The 18,773-nt window shown below is 46.0% G+C and overlaps 1 protein-coding gene across 1 annotated transcript in view; it reads right to left on the bottom strand.

Annotated features, from left to right (window-relative positions):
* Positions 1–18,773, bottom strand: part of LOC122552376 (collagen alpha-1(V) chain-like) — a 290,918-nt gene that overhangs the window by 41,679 nt on the left and 230,466 nt on the right. Inside the window, exons 46-49 of the mRNA XM_043695125.1 lie at positions 18,461–18,514; positions 17,287–17,394; positions 12,404–12,457; positions 11,398–11,451 (exon numbers count right to left, since the gene is read on the bottom strand). Of these exons, the coding sequence (XP_043551060.1) occupies positions 11,398–11,451; positions 12,404–12,457; positions 17,287–17,394; positions 18,461–18,514 (270 nt within the window). The remainder of the gene's footprint in view (positions 1–11,397; positions 11,452–12,403; positions 12,458–17,286; positions 17,395–18,460; positions 18,515–18,773) is intronic.

The following is an 18,773-nucleotide window of genomic DNA, read 5'->3' as shown; positions in this document are numbered from 1 at the left end:
GAGATGATTAATTCTGTTCACGACTGTGAGACCTTAAGCATCAGCCGGGGGGTTACCATTCCTTATAAACTCTCAGTAATTACGACAGAAATGAACCCCTGAATGAAAAATTCATGCCAAGATCCAACTGACCAGTACATTTTCATTTCTTGAAAAGGATCACGATAACATTGTTTGAGTTTTACAAAAAATTCTATCAAACTTAGATTAGAAACAGGCCCTTTGGTCCAACAAGTCCATACCGACCCTCTAAAGAGTAACCCACCCAGACCCACTAATGCACCTATCGCTATGGGCAATTAAGCATGGCCAATTCACCTGACCTGCACATCTTGGACTGTGGAAGGAAACCGGAGCAAACCCACGCAGACAAGGGGAGAATGTGCAAACTCCATGCAGATAGTCTGTCCAAGTCTGGAATCGAACCCTAGTCCCTAGTACTGCGAGGCAGCAGTGCTAACCATTGAGCCACTACACAAATACAGACTATTTAGCTAGCCAACACTTTACTTTAAACTTCATCCAATCTTGCTCCTCTCCTCTTGATCTCACCTATTTGTCATCACGTTCTATTGATTTCCCCTCTCATTTTATCCAGCTTCCCTTCAATATGTCTTCGCTATTCCCCTAGGTGCATGAGTGTGGTGTAGAGATCAGTGCCATATTCTCTACGCATAGTGGAAACAGAAAGGGATGTGGTGCTGAGGGGTTTTTGACTCGCACAACATTTGAGTGCAAGATAAAGTTATAAAGGCCCTTTGGCCCATCAAGTTTACACCAGTCACCTAACCGTTCTCGTCCCACTTTCCAACACTTGGCCTTTCATGCCTTGGCATTACAAGTGCACATCTAAATACCGTATATACTCAAGTAAAAATCAATCTCATGTAAAGGTCAACCCTAGTTCTTCACAGATGACAGGCCAACATTTGTGAGTCAAGGTATTATCCTGTACGATGTTACAATGAGGAAATGAATTTTTACTTTCATGCTATTATGTGTTTTGATGTACAATTAACGCCAAGTTGGTGCAAACGTTTAAGACGCATCAGGTCAGAGTCAGGTGACAACCTCACCTTGTGTGCAGCTCAGCTGAGCTCCCCTGTAGCCCTCATGGAATACAGTCATATTACTGTAATTTATTGTGTTTTGTTTTAATTCATTTAGAGGTCAATTGGGCTTCTGCTAACGATATGGTATTTTGGACTGTAGTGTGAATTTCAGCCCCTGAAGAGTAAAATCCATGTAATAGTTGACTCCATAAATTTAACCATAAAAAGTACATCTAAAACTTTTGACTTGTGCAAAAGTGTATACAGGTACTTCTTGAATGTTTGAGGCATTCTGCCTCTCCCATCTTTATAGCCAGCAAGTTCCAGACTGCCTTCTGAGTGAAAAGATTTCGCCTCACATCCCCCCGCTATTCCCCCTGCACCTTACATTCAATCCATGCCCTCAACAACTGATCCCTCTATCAAGGGGAAAAGCTTCTTTCTGTCTACCCTGTCTATGCCCCTCATAATTTTATATGTCTCAATCATGCCCCCCCCCAACTCTGCTCTAAGGAAACCAAGTCCAGTCTGTCCAATCTCTCTTCATTACCAAAGCTCTCCAGCCCAGGCAACATCCTGGTAAATCTTCTGTGCATTCTGTTCAATGACATCATATCCTTCCAAAAGTATGGATTCCAGAACTGTAGTTCAGGATTTCCAAGAGAAGATTAACCAACGACTTTCTTTGATTCAGGTCCACGGGTGATTTGTAATGGGGAAAAAAAAAACATGAGGACATGCTGACCAGCTTTTAGCTGGGAGTCTCCAATAAATTCATGACTGAGATCGGAGTCATTGAGAAACTGTGGGAGATCTTCAATTGAGAGATTGAGGACATCACGGATGGCAGCAGTGAGTGAAGGCAAGAAACTAACAAACAATGAGGGATTATTGACCAAGAGGGAAGTTTATGGATGTCAAAAAATGGGTTAATAGCACCATGGACCAGGGAAAGAATATCAAACAATTTAAAATAATGCTGAGAAGTACAGAAGACTGGATAGAGTTTTAAAGACAAGCAGTAGGAAACTCAGTTAAGGATAGATAGAGTTAAAAGGCCAAGAGGCACAAGATGCAGCAGTTCAGAACCACTACAGGATGGTGTACAGAATCATATGGGTTACTGTAGACAGAAGGACACTGTGTTAGGATTGGTTACTGTAGACAGAAGGACACTGTGTTAGGATTGATTTGGAGATGCTGGTGTTGGCCTGGGGTGTACAAAGTTAAAAATCACAACACCAGGTTATAGTCCAACAGGTTTAATTGGAAGCACTAGCTTTCGGAGTGATGAAGGATCATCATTCCGAAAGCTAGTGCTTCCAATTAAACCTGTTGGACTATAACCTTGTGTTGTGTGATTTTTAACTTTGTGTTAGGATTGGTTACTGTAGACTAGAGAATACTGCACTGGGATTGGCCAATGTAAAACTCAGGATACTGCACTGGGACTGGTGAATGATGACAGCAGGATAACAGGTTGGTATTGGTCACTGTAGACAGCAGATAATGCACTAGGATTGGTTACTGTAAACAACAGGACACTGCATTGGGATTGGGTACTCTGGACAGCAGGAAAATACACTCAGATTGGTTACTGTAAACAGCAGGATGCGGTACTGGGATTGGTTACTGTAGACAGCAGGATACTGCACTGGGATTGGTTACTGTAGACATCAGGATGCTGTACTGGGATTGGTTACTGTAAACAGCAGGGTACTGCACTGGTATTGGTTACTGTAGACAGCAGGATACTGCACTGGGATTGGTTATTGTAGACAGCAGGATACTGTACTGGGATTGGATATTGTAGACAGCAGGATACTGTACTGGGATGGGTTACTGGAGACAGCGGATACCACATTGGGATTGGTGATTGTAGACAACAGGATACTGTACAGGGATTGGATACTGTAGGCAGCAGGATATTGCACTGGGATTGGATACTGTAGACAGCAGGCCACTGTACTGGGATTGGATAAGGTAGACAGCAGGGCACTGCACTGGGATTGGTTACTGTACACAGCAGGATACTGCACTGGGATTGGTTACTGTAGACAGCAGGATACTGCACTGGGATTGGTTACTATAGACAGCAGGATACTGTACTGGGATTGATTACTGTAGACATCGGTTACCACATTGGGATTGGTGATTGTAGACAACAGGATACTGTACTGGGAATGGATACTGTAGACAGCAGGATAATGTACTAGGATTGGATAAGGTAGACAGCAGGATACTGCAATGGGATTGGTTACTGTCGAGAGCAGGATACTGCACTGGGGTTGGGTACTGTAGACAGCAGGATACTGTACTGGGATTGGTTACTGTAGACAACAGGATACTGCACGGGTATTGCATACTATAGACAGCAGGATACTGTATGGGATTAGTTACTGTGGACAGCAGGATACTGTACTGGGATTGGATACTGTAGACAGCAGGATACAGTACTGGGATTGGATACTGTAGACAGCAGGACACTGTACTGGGATTTGATAAGGTAGATAGCAGGATACTGCACTGGGGTTGGTTACTGTACACAGCAGGATACTGCACTGGGGTTGATTACTGTAAACAGCAGGATACTGTACGCGGATTGGATACTGTAGACAGCATGATACTGTACAGGCATTGGTTACTGCAGACAGCAGGATACTGCACTGGGATTGGATACAGCAGACAGCAGGATACGGTATTGGTGTTGGTTAATGTAGAGAGCAGGATACTGTACTGGGATGGGTTACTGTAGACAGCAGGATACTGCACTGGGATTGCATAACTGAACAGCAGTACACTGTACTGGGATTGGATAATGTAGACAGCAAGATACAGTACTGGCATTGCCTACTGTAGACAACAGGATACAGCACTGGGATTGGTTACTGCAGACAACAGGATACTGCACTGAGATTGGATACCGTAGACAGCAGGATACTGCACTGGGATTGGATACTGTAGACAGCAGGATACTGCACTGGGATTGGATACTGTAGACAACAGGATACTGTACTGGGATTGGTTACTGCAGACAAACAGGATACTGCACTGGGATTGGATACTGTAGACAGCAGGATACTGCACAGAGATTGGTTACTGTAAACAGCAGGATACTGCACAGTGGTTGGTTACTGTAGACAGCAGGATGCTGTACTGGGGTTGGATACTGGAGACAGCAGGTAACTGTACTGTGGTTGGATTACTGTGGACAGCAGGATACTGTACGGGGATTGGATACTGTAGGCAGTAGGATAATGTACTGGGAATTGGTTACTGTGGACAGCAGGATACTGCACTGGGATTGGTCACTGGAGACAACAGGATACTGTACTGAGTCTGGTCACTGTTGACAACAGGATACTCACTGGGATTGGACAAAGTAGACAGCAGGATACTGTACTGGGATTGGATATTGTTGACAGTAGGATACTACACTGGGATTGGATACTGTAGACAGCTGATACTGTCCTGGGATTGGATACTGTAGACAGCAGGATAGTGTCCAGGGATTGGTTACTGTAGATAACAGGATACTGTACTGGGACTGGTCACTGTAGACAGCTGGATAATGTATTGGTATTGGTCACTGTAGACAACAGGATACTGTACTGGGATTGGTTACTGTAGACAGCAGGAGACTGCACAGGGATTGGATACTGTAGACTGCAGGATGCTGTACTGGGATTGGATACTGTAGACAGCAGGATACTGCACTGGGATTGGTCACTGTAGACGGCAGGAAACTGTACTGGGATTGAATACTGTAGACAGCAGGATACTGTATTGGGATTCATTACTGTAGGCAGCAGGATACTGTACTGGGATTGGTTACTGTAGACAGTAGGATACTGTATTGGGGTTGGTTACTGTGGACAGCAGGATACTGTATTGGGGTTGGTTACTGTGGACAGCAGGATACTGTACTGGGATTGGTCACTGTAGACAGCTAGATAATGTACTGGTGTTGGTCACTGTAGACAACTGGATACTGTACTGGGATTGGTTACTGTCGACAGCAGGATACTGCACTGGGATTGGTTACTGTAGACAGCAGGATACTGTATTGGGATTGGATACTGTAGACAGCAGTATACTGCAGTGGGAATGGATACTGTCGATAGCAGGATACAGAACTGGGATTGGATACTGTAGACAGCAGGATACTGCACTGGGATTGGTTACTGTAAACACCAGGATACTGTCCTGGGATTGGTTACTGTAGACAGCAGGATACTGTCCTGGGATTGGTTACTGTAGACAGCAAGATACTGTACAGGGATTGGTCACTGTAGACTGCTAGATAATGTACTGGGATTGGTCACTGTAGACAACAGGATACTGTACTGGGATTGGTTACTGTAGGCAGCAGGATACTGTATTGGGATTGGTTACTGTGGACAGCAGGATACTGTACTGGGATTGGATACTGTAGACAGGATACTGTACTGGGATTGGATACTGTAGACAGGATACTGTACTGGGATTGGTTACTGTAGACAGCAGTACACTGTACTGGGATTGGATACTGTAGACAGCAAGATACAGTACTTGTAGGCAGCAGGATACTGCACGGTGATTGGATACTGTAGGCAGCAGGATAATGTACTGGGATTGGTTACTGTAGACAGCAGTACACTGTACTGGGATTGGATACTGTAGACAGCAGGATACTGTACTGGGATCGGTTACTGTAGGCAGCAGGATACTGCACGGTGATTGGATACTGTAGGCAGCAGGATAATGTACTGGGATTGGTTACTGTAGACAGCAGTACACTGTACTGGGATTGGATACTGTAGACAGCAGGATACTGCACGGTGATTGGATACTGTAGACAGCAGGATACTGCAGTGGGATTGGTTACTGTAGACAGCAGTACACTGTACTGGAATTGGATACTGTAGACAGCAGGAAACTGCACTGGGATTGGATACTGTAGACAGCAGGATATTGTACTGGGATTGCTTACTGTAGACATCAGAATACAGCACAGGGATTGGTTACTGTAGACAACAAGATACTGCACTGATTGCATACTGTAGACAGCAGGATACTGTACTGGGATCGGTTACTGTAGGCAGCAGTACACTGTACTGGGATGGGATACTGTAGACAGCAGGATACTGCACGGTGATTGGATACTGTAGGCAGCAGGATAATGTACTGGGATTGCTCACTGGGGACAGCAGATACTGCACTGGGATTGGTCACTGTAGACAGCTAGATAATGTACTGGTGTTGGTCACTGTAGACAACAGGATACTGTACTGGGATTGGATACTGTAGACAGCAGGATACTGCAGTGGGATTGGTTACTGTAGACAGCAGTACACTGTACTGGGATTGGATACTGTAGACAGCAGGATACTGTACTGGGATTGCATACTGTAGACAGCAGGATACTGTACTGGGATTGGTTACTGTAGACAGCAGTACACTGTTCTGGGATTGGTTATTGTAGACAACAGGATACTGCACTGATTGCATACTGTAGACAGCAGGATACTGTACTGGGATCGGTTATTGTAGACAGCAGTACACTGTACTGGGGTTGGATTACTGTGGACAGCAGGATACTGCACGGGGATTGGATACTGTAGGCAGCAGGATAATGTACTGGGATTGGTTACTGTAGACAGCAGGATACTGTACTGGGATTGATCACTGGAGACAACAGGATACTGTACTGGGTCTAGTCACTGTTGACAACAGGATACTCACTGCGATTGGACATAGTAGACATCAGGATACTGCACTGGGATTGGATACTGTAGACAGCAGGATACTGTACTGGGATTGGCCACTGTGGACGGCAGGTAACTGTACTGGGATTGGATACTGTAGACAGCAGGATACTGCACTGGGATTAGTTATTGTAGACAGCAGGATACTGCACTGGGATTAGTTATTGTAGACAGCAGGATCCTGTACTGGGATTGGTTACTGTAGACAGCAGAATACTGTCCTGGGAATACATACTATAGACAGCAGGACTGGATTGTCATGCAGCTAGAATTACAAGCGAAAGTAAAGCTGTATTGAAACAGTTATTTACTGTGGATGGGCTATGATCGCACAGTCATATTGCACCGTGAGTGCTTGGCTGAATTGTAGTACCCAGCGATCTGACTGGGAACACAGCTCCTCATGTACTCTGCTTGCTGGAAATCTGATTTGTCGTGCAATTGTTTTCCCACACTCTAGATTATAGAGTTGATTGCATTCGTTCCGGATGAATAAGTACAAGAGAGTTGTGGACTGTACACCTGGGACGACATCAAATGTAACTTCTCAGAAGTGGGTATTTCTGACAGGTTAGGCGGTTATTGTGAAATACCAGCTTACCCTCTCAACAGTACAGTACAGTCTACGTGTGGATGATGCTGCTGTTGCGTTAAATGGCAGGGAGTACCAGTGTATTGACTCAGTGACACCTTAAGGAGGCAGTCACATCACCGTCAGTCCCAGCATGGGTGCCACACCCTGCTTCAGTCCTGGGACAGGGAAGGGAAGAGAGAAAATGGCAGGATTTCACTGGGATCTGCATGGATAACAGGACAAGGGCAGGATTCTCACAGAAGGGACAGACAGACTGCATAAATCTGGCTCAACCTCTGCTGAAGAGTAAAAGCTGGAGGGATGAATGAAAACATTTACGAGAATGTTCCCAAGCGTGAGGTACTCCGGTCCTGTGAGCAGAACAGGGACCCTGGGTCTGTTACCCTTACACTGGAGGCTGAGAGACTGGGTAAAAATGTTCAAAATGCTAGAGGGTCTGCGCAGAGGGAATTGGAAGAAACTATTACCGCTGGTGGAAGGTTCTAGAACAGAAGGGCGCAGATTAAGATCATTGGTAAAAACAGCAATAGTGAGATGAAAAGCAAATGTTTCACTGAGTGACTGATTGGGATTTGGAACGTGCTGTCTGTGATTGATTCCCGCTCTCGTCACAATCAAGGCCTTCACGGGAGAATGGAAGTATCTGAAACAATAGCAGCCCAGGTCCTTCGGAGGGCTGGCATTAACACAATGGGCTGAGTGGCCTCCTTCTGTGCCCCCTAAAGATTCTGAGACTTCTGCCACATTTAACAGTGAGCTCAGGGCCCCCCTGACTCGAAAACACAAAATCCTGGGTTTCACAAGCAAGGAGCAATGCTGAATTTACACCCTGACAGATTTCCTTCCATGTTACTTTAACGCACTGTAAATAGATTCAGTTCATTTTCTATGTGCACACACACACACATACACATAGCTGAAGCATCTGTGTTTGCTGTTACACTCTCCCATGCCTTGGAGACCTGCAAAATCTGTTGATTAAACAAAGTAAATAATTATGCAAATAAAAGATTTCAAAGAGTCAGTCTCCATCTGTCAGTTGCCTCCCAGCTGCTCTGCTAGATACACACAAAGCGGCGATATTCCTGACACAATGTCATGGGCGAGAGATGGGAGTCATTTCTCAAGCTACTTGGGTTTGGTTGTCGAGAAAAGATAGACTTTCCTTTCTATTGCACCTGTCACCATCTGAGGATGTCCCTAAGCACTTAACATTTCATGATTGTAATGTTGCAGACGTAGCAGCCAATTTGTACACAGCAAGATCCCACAAACAGCCAATATGGTACAGAGGAGATAAATATTCTTAGTGGCAACACTGTTGCTGATGGTCCGTTTAAGGTTGAATGGGAATCTGTTTCAGAGACACCAGGGCAGCACGGTGGCTCAGTGATTAGCACTGCTGCCTCGCAGCACCAGGGACTCAGGTTCAATTCCAGCCTCGGGTGACTGTCTGTGGGGGTTTCCTCCCACAATCCTAAGATGTGCAGGATAGGTGAATTGGCAGTGCTAAATTGTCCATGGTGTTCAGGTTAGGTGCATTAGATGGGGATAAGTGGAGAGTAATAGGGGTTGGGGAATGGGTCTGGGTGGGTTACTCTTTGGAGGGTCAGTGTGGATTTGTTGGACCAAATGGCCTGTTTCCACACTGTAGGGATTCTAGAGAGCATCTAATATTTACTTTGAGAATTTTTTTTAACAGCTTGCTATCAGTGGGACACTAGTAGTGTCCCTACCTCTGAGCCAGGTGGTCTGGGTTCAAGTTCTACCTGCTGCAGAAATGTGCTGTGACGTCTCTGAACAAGTTGATTAGAAAATATAAAAGGACTGGCTATTCTCAGGTTGAGGAAGGGGAGACTGGCGTTTCCATTGAACGATGAAACAGACATAAAACAATTGCAGAAAAGAGACCAATTCTGATTTCAGTAAATGGATAGCTAGCAATATAACATTTAGTGCACATTGGTTAAGACATCAGTATTGATCTGAATGCCAGGGAAATGTCAAACAAAAACAGAAAGTGCTGGAGAAACTCAGCAGGTCTGGCAGCATCTGTGGTGAGAGAAACAGAATTAACGTTTTGAGCTCAGCGACCCTTCTGCAGAACCATGGAGAATTCCTTTGCTCTTCTTACAATAATGCACCTTAGGGGGCACACGGCGTTGGACATTTAATCTGAAAGATGGCACCCACAGCAGTGCAGCTCTCCCTCAGCACTGCAAGGAGAGTGTCAGCCTCGATTTTACTCTCAATCCTCCAGAACGAGGGAATTACCTTTCCACACAGGAAGTGAGATAAGCAAAGCAGTAGACAACTTGGTGGATTGCTGTGTTGCCCATTTTGCTGTTCTCCATACCACTTCAGACACGTGCCAGTTAATACAGCCCCAAAGTAAACACTGGAATCTCTCAGGGAGGACAGCGCTGCATGGACATTCATTGTGGAGCTCAGAAACGCACCAGTGCAACTCTTATATCCAAAAAGAATTTGAAAGGCTGTGTACAACTTTCCCTGCAGTGTAGAGAAACAAGGACGAAAGGAGGCCATTCAAGTCCTCAAGTCACTTTTGCCACTCAGTTAGGTCAGAGCAAGTCTTCAACTTCACCCAATCTACTATAAAATCTTAACCTTACAAAATCTGATCCCACTTTTCAACTTACCCTTCAACTCAATCACTCAGTAGAGTGTGGCAGGGACATCCAAGACCAAGGGACTAGGGCAGAGGTGATGGTTATATATCAATGAAGGGATAACTGGGTGAGAATCGGGGTGGGGTGCATATTTAGGGAACAGGTTTGGTGATGTCCAAGTTGAAATCAAACTCCGGCCAGACAGAAACATGTCTGGATCCTGTCTAAGCAATTTAATAAAACCTCAGCATCTTCAAGGTGGGGAGATATTTCCAAATTCGTACTCTGGTGAAGTTGTACTACTTTCTTCCCTTATGCTTTCACCATGTCCTTAAAGCTGCGGAGCTCACCCACCTCCCTCTGTCCTCCTTTCTTCCTCAAATAAAGGAACACGGCATCAAGAAGGTTAACTTAGCCCAAAGCCACCATTTCCTGATAAACATTTCTCCCTTCCCTTAATCATGAGGCTGCCTCCTGATCTTCAGCATCTGCAGTCCTCACTTTCCCCTACATCCTTCTAACCAGCTCTGAGCACGTGAACTATCTGGAGAGGGGTAGGTGGTTTTTATCAGACTCAATCAGGCAGCAAAGAAACTTTGAGAGATACACACAGGGTTTTATTATAAACTGACAGTTTAGCTCAAACACCAGTTTCCACAGTTCCCTTTTGGAACTGTTCCCTATACAGAAGCCAACACCCCTGGGGCAGGAGGGACTTGAACCGGGGCCTGTCAGTAGAAACTCTCTCTTCTCCCCTTTTTGTCTGTCCAGGGATGTTATTACATGCCTCAGGATATATATTTTTTTAAATCATCATCAAATCACACATTTATAATCAAAAGAAGAATTTATAAGCATGGCCCATTGAGGTAATGCAGAGACAACAAAGTGTCACAGAAAGGTAGGGAAAGAGGGAGGGGATGACATCAGAGAGGAGTCAGGGAAGCAGAGAGATCACTCCATCCCCCACATTGAGAGTGTTGCTGGAAAATCACAGCTCTTGAATTTTCTAATCAACTGCTCAGAGATGTGATTACACACCTCAGGAGTAGGTGAGGTTTGGGGCCAGGGCTCCCATCTCAGAGATAGGGATGCTACCACTCCAACGCCACAGCTCCGGATCTTAAACTGCGACACCTGCTCTCAACCAACGCAGGAGCTGTCCTTCCTTAAAGGGACCTGTATTTGTAACACTGACAGTGGACAAACACTCCAGGATACACTTCACGAGGGCCTGAGGTGTCTCCCTGCCCACTGAGCCAGACTCAATCAAACAAAGTTATGTACGTAACGCGCGCTCCTTTTGCCAACTATGAATCAAAGGATAGCCTCAGGTACAACAGGAAGGGAAATGAGAAAGCAGGGTCACTTACAGAGGCACCATTGGCGCCTGGAGCTCCTCTTACTCCTGAAGGACCGGGTGGACCCTGCAGGCAAAGGATGAGATTTATGTTAAATGGTGCTTCATTGTGCACAATGTTCTACCCTATAGACCAGTACCAGCCTGACATTCACAAATGATCAACCAATAACATAGCCCATTTCCCAATTTAGATGCCCAAATCTTAGCTCATGTACTGTGGGTACTCTTGACCTTTCACTTTGATACAAAGATGTAGCTGGTGCTGAGTTCAGGAGGTTTGCAAGTCAGTCATCTTTCGGGAATAAGGAGTGTTGGGATTAACCGGATCTTTGGCTTTTGCCCATTATAATCAGTCAGACAGCAAAACGGGTTTGAGTCAACAGTCCATGTCCCACATAGGCTTCTGACACGCCCCTTGTTGTTCAATCCGCGCTGATATACCAGTGATGTTTCTGAATCTGCTGTGTGAGGAATGCATGGGGTTCAGAGTCAGAGTGCAGCTCTCCACACAACGTGTAAACCAGTCACCGTTACCATGCAACAGAGACGGCCACTGGGAACCTTTCGTGAACCTTCTTTTCGGAGATTCGGACGTCGCCGGTTAAGCCAGCATCTGTCGTCCATCCTTAACTGCCCTGAGGAAAAGGTGCTGACCCACCATGCTGAACAGCCCGTCCATCATAAGGGTTGGTCACAGCTGAGTGGCACGCTGGGCCATTTCAGGGCGCGTTAAGAGCCAAACGCACTGCTGGCTGACTAAAGCAAGCAATATGTCTTTGCTAAAAGGGATCAGTGATGGATTTCCACAGCAATCGGTGAGTGTGGTCATGGTCAGCAATGTTGAAACTAGCTTTCAATGCCTGATTCATTCATTCAGACTCCTTACGATATGCTATGGTGAGATTCGAACCCCTAACCCCAGGACATTAGCCTGAGCCTGTGTGTGACCAGTCCAGGAACATTACCACTACACCACCAGCTCTCGAAGATCCCCCTGCTGTGTTATGCCCACCTACCATTGGCCCGACGTCTCCACTTTCCCCTTTGTCTCCAGGAGGACCAGGCAGACCCTGCAAAACAAAGATAGGTCAGAGGTTAAAGGCATTAGTTTCCACTTCATTGACCCAGTTTCTCGACTGAAGGAGTATCAATGGAAGGGCAGCATGGAAGCTTGATGAGGTTGACTCAAAATCGAGGACAACTGTCACCTGATCTGAACACATGCTCACAAGGCTCTGTGCATTGAGTCAAGATTAGTGGTGCTGGGAAAGCACAGCAGGTCAGGCAGCATCCGAGGAGCAGGAAAATCGACGTTTCAGGCATTAGCCCATCATCATTCCTGATGAAGGGCTTTTGCCCAAAACATCGATTTTTCCTGCTCCCTGGACGCTGCCTGACCTGCTGTGCTTTTCCAGCACCACTCTAATCTTGACTCCGATCTCCAGCATCTGCAGTCCTCACTTTCACTCTGTGCATTGAGCCTCATGCCACCGGTTCTGCGTTTATGTGGAGTCTCATCGTGCCCCTCTAAGAAAGCAAAATGGGTTATAATGCTCAGTGCAGTCGCTGGACGAAAGTCGGCAAAACTGCAGCTCATTTGCAGACAGACAGCTCTCGTGAACAGCAGATGAGTCAAATCACCGCTGAAAATGGGAGCTGGATGTGGAACATCTCCTCCAGGAGACCAAGGCACACCCTGCTCTGCTTGGAGTGATTCTACGTGATCCCTTACACCCTATCTGTTTCACATTGGCAGCAGAGAGGTGCTGCTGCTGGTGAGATGCTCCCTTGACATTGCATAGAGGGGCAGTGGCACCGATAACTTTCCAAGTGAAAAGCAAGAATGGTGCGAGGGAAGCTGTGTGGATTTTTGTTGAGTACAAGCACACAACCTGTCAGCATGTCTCATACAGGGACAGTCTCCAGTGGTATGTGGAAAACAGCCCCCGCACTCCATGACGTCCTTATTCAGTGAAACTTGGATAAATAGGTACCGACTGCTACAGAACGTACAAGGTACTCAAACAATGGCTCCCCGCTGTTCACTGGGCCTTTGCATAGTCAGATTTCTCCTCACTCCATGCTGGAAACGTGTTTGCCTGATTCTGCTGTCAGGAACTATAAATTCTGACTGTGGCTGAATAACTGTCTGACAAACCCAAACTGTCCGAGCCACTTCAAGCCACTTCCTGACATTAAGAAGCAAACCCTGTTAAGGATGGCATAAGATTTTGACTGCTGGCTCTGTATACTCTTACTTATCAACAGTCTCACAGCCCTCTCTGCTCACTGACAGATTCCACCCCTGAGGAACAGGTCAGAGGTGACTCAAGGACCTTTCACCTCTGAGCCATGAAGCCATACGCTGAGTCCCCACTAATTAATTGAAGTAAGTGAAAATCTTTTACTCATTTTCCTTCAGTTTCTCTGCTGCAGACAAATGATGGATGATAATTCCCCGAACTGGGAGGCTGTTTAATGTTGGATCACAGCAGAACACATAGCCATCAGACTGGTAACTATCAACCTGGGGCTCGGTGGCAATGAGGTTAGACCTATTATTCCAGGGTCATCTCAATCATCTCAAAGCTTCCGCGTCTCTAGAAAAAACTCAGAAGTCAGTCTACTCAGTATTCCACTCAGCCATTGGCTCAAGTCTCTCTCCGCTGATGGTACAGAACAGAAAGGAGAAGAACCACAAAACAGGGAGGGGGGGGGGGGGGGGGGGAACAGGGAAGAGGAGAGAGAAGGGGAAATAGAGGGAGAGATAAGGGAGAACGAGAGCAAGAACAACAAAGAGAGAAAGAGGAGAGAAAACGAAAAGGAAAAGGGTAGGAAGAGAAGAGATAGTGAGGAATGAACCAACACAATGTCAGAGCGAATTACTGCTGATGTTGGAATCCGTGCTGAAAACAACAATTGCTGGACAGCACAGCGGGTCAGGCAGCATCCATGGAGAGAGAGCAAACTAGATGACTCTTCACCAGAGGAATGAACCAGCATTACTATGTCCCTTTTCATTCAATGAACCACTATGTGCAAACTGTGACATAGACTCGGTTTGTGATTCTGACTGAGAGATGGATCGTGATCAGGACACTGGGAGCATCGCCCTTGCTACTGAGCTTTCCATTTGATGTTAAGATGCTGAAAGATTTCTCACTTATTCAGAGTTTGACACCTGGTCTGGAGCCCAGAATCAAACTGGGAGTCAGTGGGTCTCTGGGAGGAATAGACTGATCCAAATATCAGGAGTTATTCTAATTGTTGATTTCAATTATCTTAAGGGCCCTTTTTAACCTTCCCAGAAATACGTAACTGAGGCTATGGGATGAAATGTCACCTGTACTTCATTAACTGTGCTGAAACCAGCCTTAAAGCTCCACAGGAAGGCAGCGATACTGTGCTAAATAGTCAAAGCTGAAGGCAGCTGAGGGAAGAGCCAGTCATAAACTCACTGAATGGTGGAACAGCCTCAAGGGACTTAATGAGCTCCTCTTCCCATGCTTCCTTCATCAGGTGATCAAAATGTCAAGCACCACCTGACCTCTGAACCCTACCACCAAACTCAATCGAAACAATATGGCTCCTGCAGGAAGTTCACAGGCGCCCATGGGGTTAAAATGGGAAAGGAGAAGGTCAATTCAGTTCCTGAAGACTGTTCTGTCATTCACACCTATCATGGCAGATCTGCCAGATACCCACTTTCATATCCCCACCCATCAAAAATCTATCCACCCATTCTTAAATTTGCCATTGGGTCCCTTATCCTACTGTTCCAAACATCAACAGCTCTTTAGGGTAAAGTGTTAAAGGTCTCACTGTCTTTGGTGCGAAGAGTTGCTTCCTGACATCACCTCTCAAAGATCCGGCTTGATTTGTAAGCTTCTCATCCCCAACCACACACTCCCTTTTTCTGGGCTAGACCAAACCCTTGCCCCTCCCACATTCCCCCATTCAACTCTGCACCGCAGTTTCTCTCTACTGACCTCCATCAAACCTTTACATCATTTTAAACACGATGATTAGATCTCCCCACCATTTCCTGAACTCCAGGGAACATGAGCATCATTGATGATACCTAGGAGTGCAAACATAACCCTTTCCCTCTCAGTACCTGATGAAGCTGTGCAAACCTCCTTCGAAGGTTCCTGAGGGCTGTGGGAGCAAACCTGGATACAATCACCAGGTGGGCTCCAACTTGATCCTGTACAACTATGATACACATGTGAGCTGTCCATCCTTCCCATTGCGGATATAACAGACTTGCCAAACTACTGCCTTCTCAACCCCCACATCCTCAGGCTAAGAGCTTGTGCAATTTCCTGCTCTATTTTATACAGAAACGTAGAAATAGAGGATAGGAGCAGAAGGAGGCCATTCGGCCCTTCGAACCTGCTCTGCCATTCATCACGGTCATGGCTGATTGTCCAATCCAATAGTTTAGATCAGAGTGGTGCTGGAAAAGCACAGCAGGTCAGGCAGCATCCAAGGAGCAGGAAAATCAAAGTTTCGGGCAAAAGCCCTTCATCAGGAATAGAGGCAGGAAGCCTCCAGGCTGGGGAGAAGGTAGCAAAGAGTACAATAGGTGAATGGGGGTGGGGATGAAGGTGATAGGTCAGAGAGGAGGGTGGAGAAGATAGGTGGGAAGAGGAATTGGCAGGAAGGACAGGTCATGAGAACACTGCTGGAAGTTCACATTGATGCCCTGGGGTTGAAGTGTTCACTCGGATGCTGCCTGACCTGCTGTGCTTTTCCAGCACCACTCTGATCTAAACTCTGGTTTCCAGCATCTTCAGTCCTCACTTTTGCCCTGTCCAACCCAACAGCTTAATCCTGTTTTCTCCACATAACCTTCGATCCCATTCCCCCCAAGTGCTATATCTAGCCACCTCTTGAATACATTCAATATTTTGGCATCAACTCCTTCCTGTGGTAATGAATTCCACAGGCTCACCACTCATTGGGTGAAAAAATGTCTCCTCATTTCTGTCCTAAATGGTCCACCCTGAATCCTGTGACCCCTGGGTCTGGATGCACCCAACATTGGGAACGTCCTCCTTCTATCTACCCTGCCTAGTCCTGTTAGAACTTTATAAGTCTCTATGAGATTCTCCCCTCATTTGTCTGAGCTCCAGGGAAAACAATCTTAACCTAGTCAATCCCTCCTCATAAGTCAGTCCCACCATCCCCAGAATCACTTTAATTCCTCACTCCTCTATTTCCCAAAATTCTGCACTTTATTTTCTTTTTACTGTTTCTGTCCAAACTTTCTGCAACTGATTGTTTGCTTGGTTTCGGTGTTGCAAATCTATTCATTATTGGCACAGATTGGTTGGACCAGAGGGTCTGATTCCGTACTGTATGACTCTATGATTGTTTCCATGTTAACTTCCCTGAGCGTTGCTCCAGTGTTGTCATTTTGCTTTAGGAGAGGGAGAGAGGGGGAGAGTTAACTGTTTTCCCCTCCACTGATACGTCTGTTTCTCCAGTAAGTTTTGTTTTAGAGAAACTGAGAGGCTGCTCCTGCTTGTAAAAGGATTAGCAACAAGAGGGTGTAGAATTTAAGTGAGGCTGATGCGAGAGAGAGAGAAAAAAAGTATTTTATACAGCCAGCAGTTAGGGAATGGACACGTGGTGGAGGCAGGATCAGCTGAGGCATTCAAGAGGGGCACTGGATGGTTATTTCGATAGAAATGGTGAGGAAAGATATGGAGAAAACACAGGAGATGGGCATTGGGTAGTGATGTTCATTTGAAGAGATGGTGTAGGCACGATGGCCCCCTTCAGTGCCATAACCATTCTGTGACACCAAGGGTTACACAGAATCAGGGCCAATCGTCCCCGTTGTCCTGGGGAGTCATGTCGCCAGGAAGTGGGAGCCTGAACGTTCCGTTACCTGAAGTCCAGCTGGTCCAGCGGAGCCCGGCAAACCACGGATTCCATCGTCACCCTTCTGCCCGCGCATTCCCTGATAGCCTCTCGGACCTGGGGCACCGTCAGAACCCTGGGTGCACAAACAACACAGAGCTGTCAGTTAGCTTGGAGGAAGGGTTGTGGGAATGAATCGAGAGACCGTAAGGCTTCCTTCTTCTGCTCTGCCTGGCACCATACTCCCGACACAAATGCTGGACCTTCCTTCAAAATCTTTCCCTCAAATTACATCGGCTAAGTTGCTCTAACTGGCTGAAGACAGTACAGTATGGAGTGACATAGTATTCTGGGTGTATATCCAAGCACATTGTAACCCTTTTGAAATGACATAACAATACAACATTGCTGAGGGTACATTACAACATTGAAACTGATGAAGTTGGAGAGAGATAGGGTCAATGAAAGACACCGGTTTACAAAATGATTTGGGCATTTGAATCCGATTGGTCCGAGATCAGTTGCAACAGGTCACAACTGAACATGACATTCCAAGTCGAGAAACAAATTCTGGGGGTCTTCCAATTGCACCCTCCCTCGTTATACAGCCAAGGTAGGGTAACTCATCCAACTGCCGTTCCCCCCTCCTCAACCCCATCCCAGCTCACACAAAAAGATTTTACCAGCATGTTGCCAGAAATGGAGAGTTTGAGTTATAAAGAGAGGCTGGATAGGCTGGGAGTTTTTTCAGTGGAGTGTAGGAGGTTGAGAGACGACCTTGTAGAGAGGTATAGATAAGGTGATCGGCAGGTGTCTTTTCCCAAGGATGGGGCAGTTCAAGACCGGGGGGGGCGGGGGGCATATTTTTAAGGTGAAAGATTTAATAAGGTCGTGAGGGGGCAACTTTTGTTTTAACTGAGTGATCCTTGTATGGAATGATCTTCCAGAGGAAGTGGTGGATGAGAGTACAGTTACAACGTTTAAAAGACATTTGGATAAGTTCATGAATACGAAAGGTTTGGAGGGATATGGGCCAAATCCAGTGAGGTGGGACTGGTTTAGTTTGGGGATTAGGGTTAGCATGGATTGGTTGGACCAAAGGATCAGTTTCTGTGCTAAGACTCTCTATGACTCATATTGTCGAGTAAAGCTCAGCCAAACATCAGAGAAGGGGCTGAAAATTAAACAAAACCCATACTTACAATGGGACCAGGGTGTCCAATTGGACCTTGTATTCCTATGGGTCCTGGGGGACCCTGTAAGGAAAGAGAACAAATGTTAATAGTTATTCATTGGACTGGAATCCTAGCTGAACTCTCTGACCTCTAACAGAACGGTGAGTGGAGCTTGTTTGAGCTGAATGCAGAGAATTGACCTGGTGTTGCAAATGTACGTTTTTTTTGGCCTGTGGCGAGCTGCTTCAGCCTCCATTCTAGCACCGAGTTAAAACTGGATGGTCTTTGCAACAGGAATAAGGGAGGCAACAATATAGGAAATCCCAAACAGCACATTTCC

This window comes from Chiloscyllium plagiosum, chromosome 8 (assembly GCF_004010195.1).
Source record: "Chiloscyllium plagiosum isolate BGI_BamShark_2017 chromosome 8, ASM401019v2, whole genome shotgun sequence".
NCBI classification, from domain to species: Eukaryota; Metazoa; Chordata; class Chondrichthyes; order Orectolobiformes; family Hemiscylliidae; genus Chiloscyllium; species Chiloscyllium plagiosum.
Note: the sequence above shows the minus strand (reverse complement) of the source record. Positions and strands in the feature narration are given on the sequence as shown.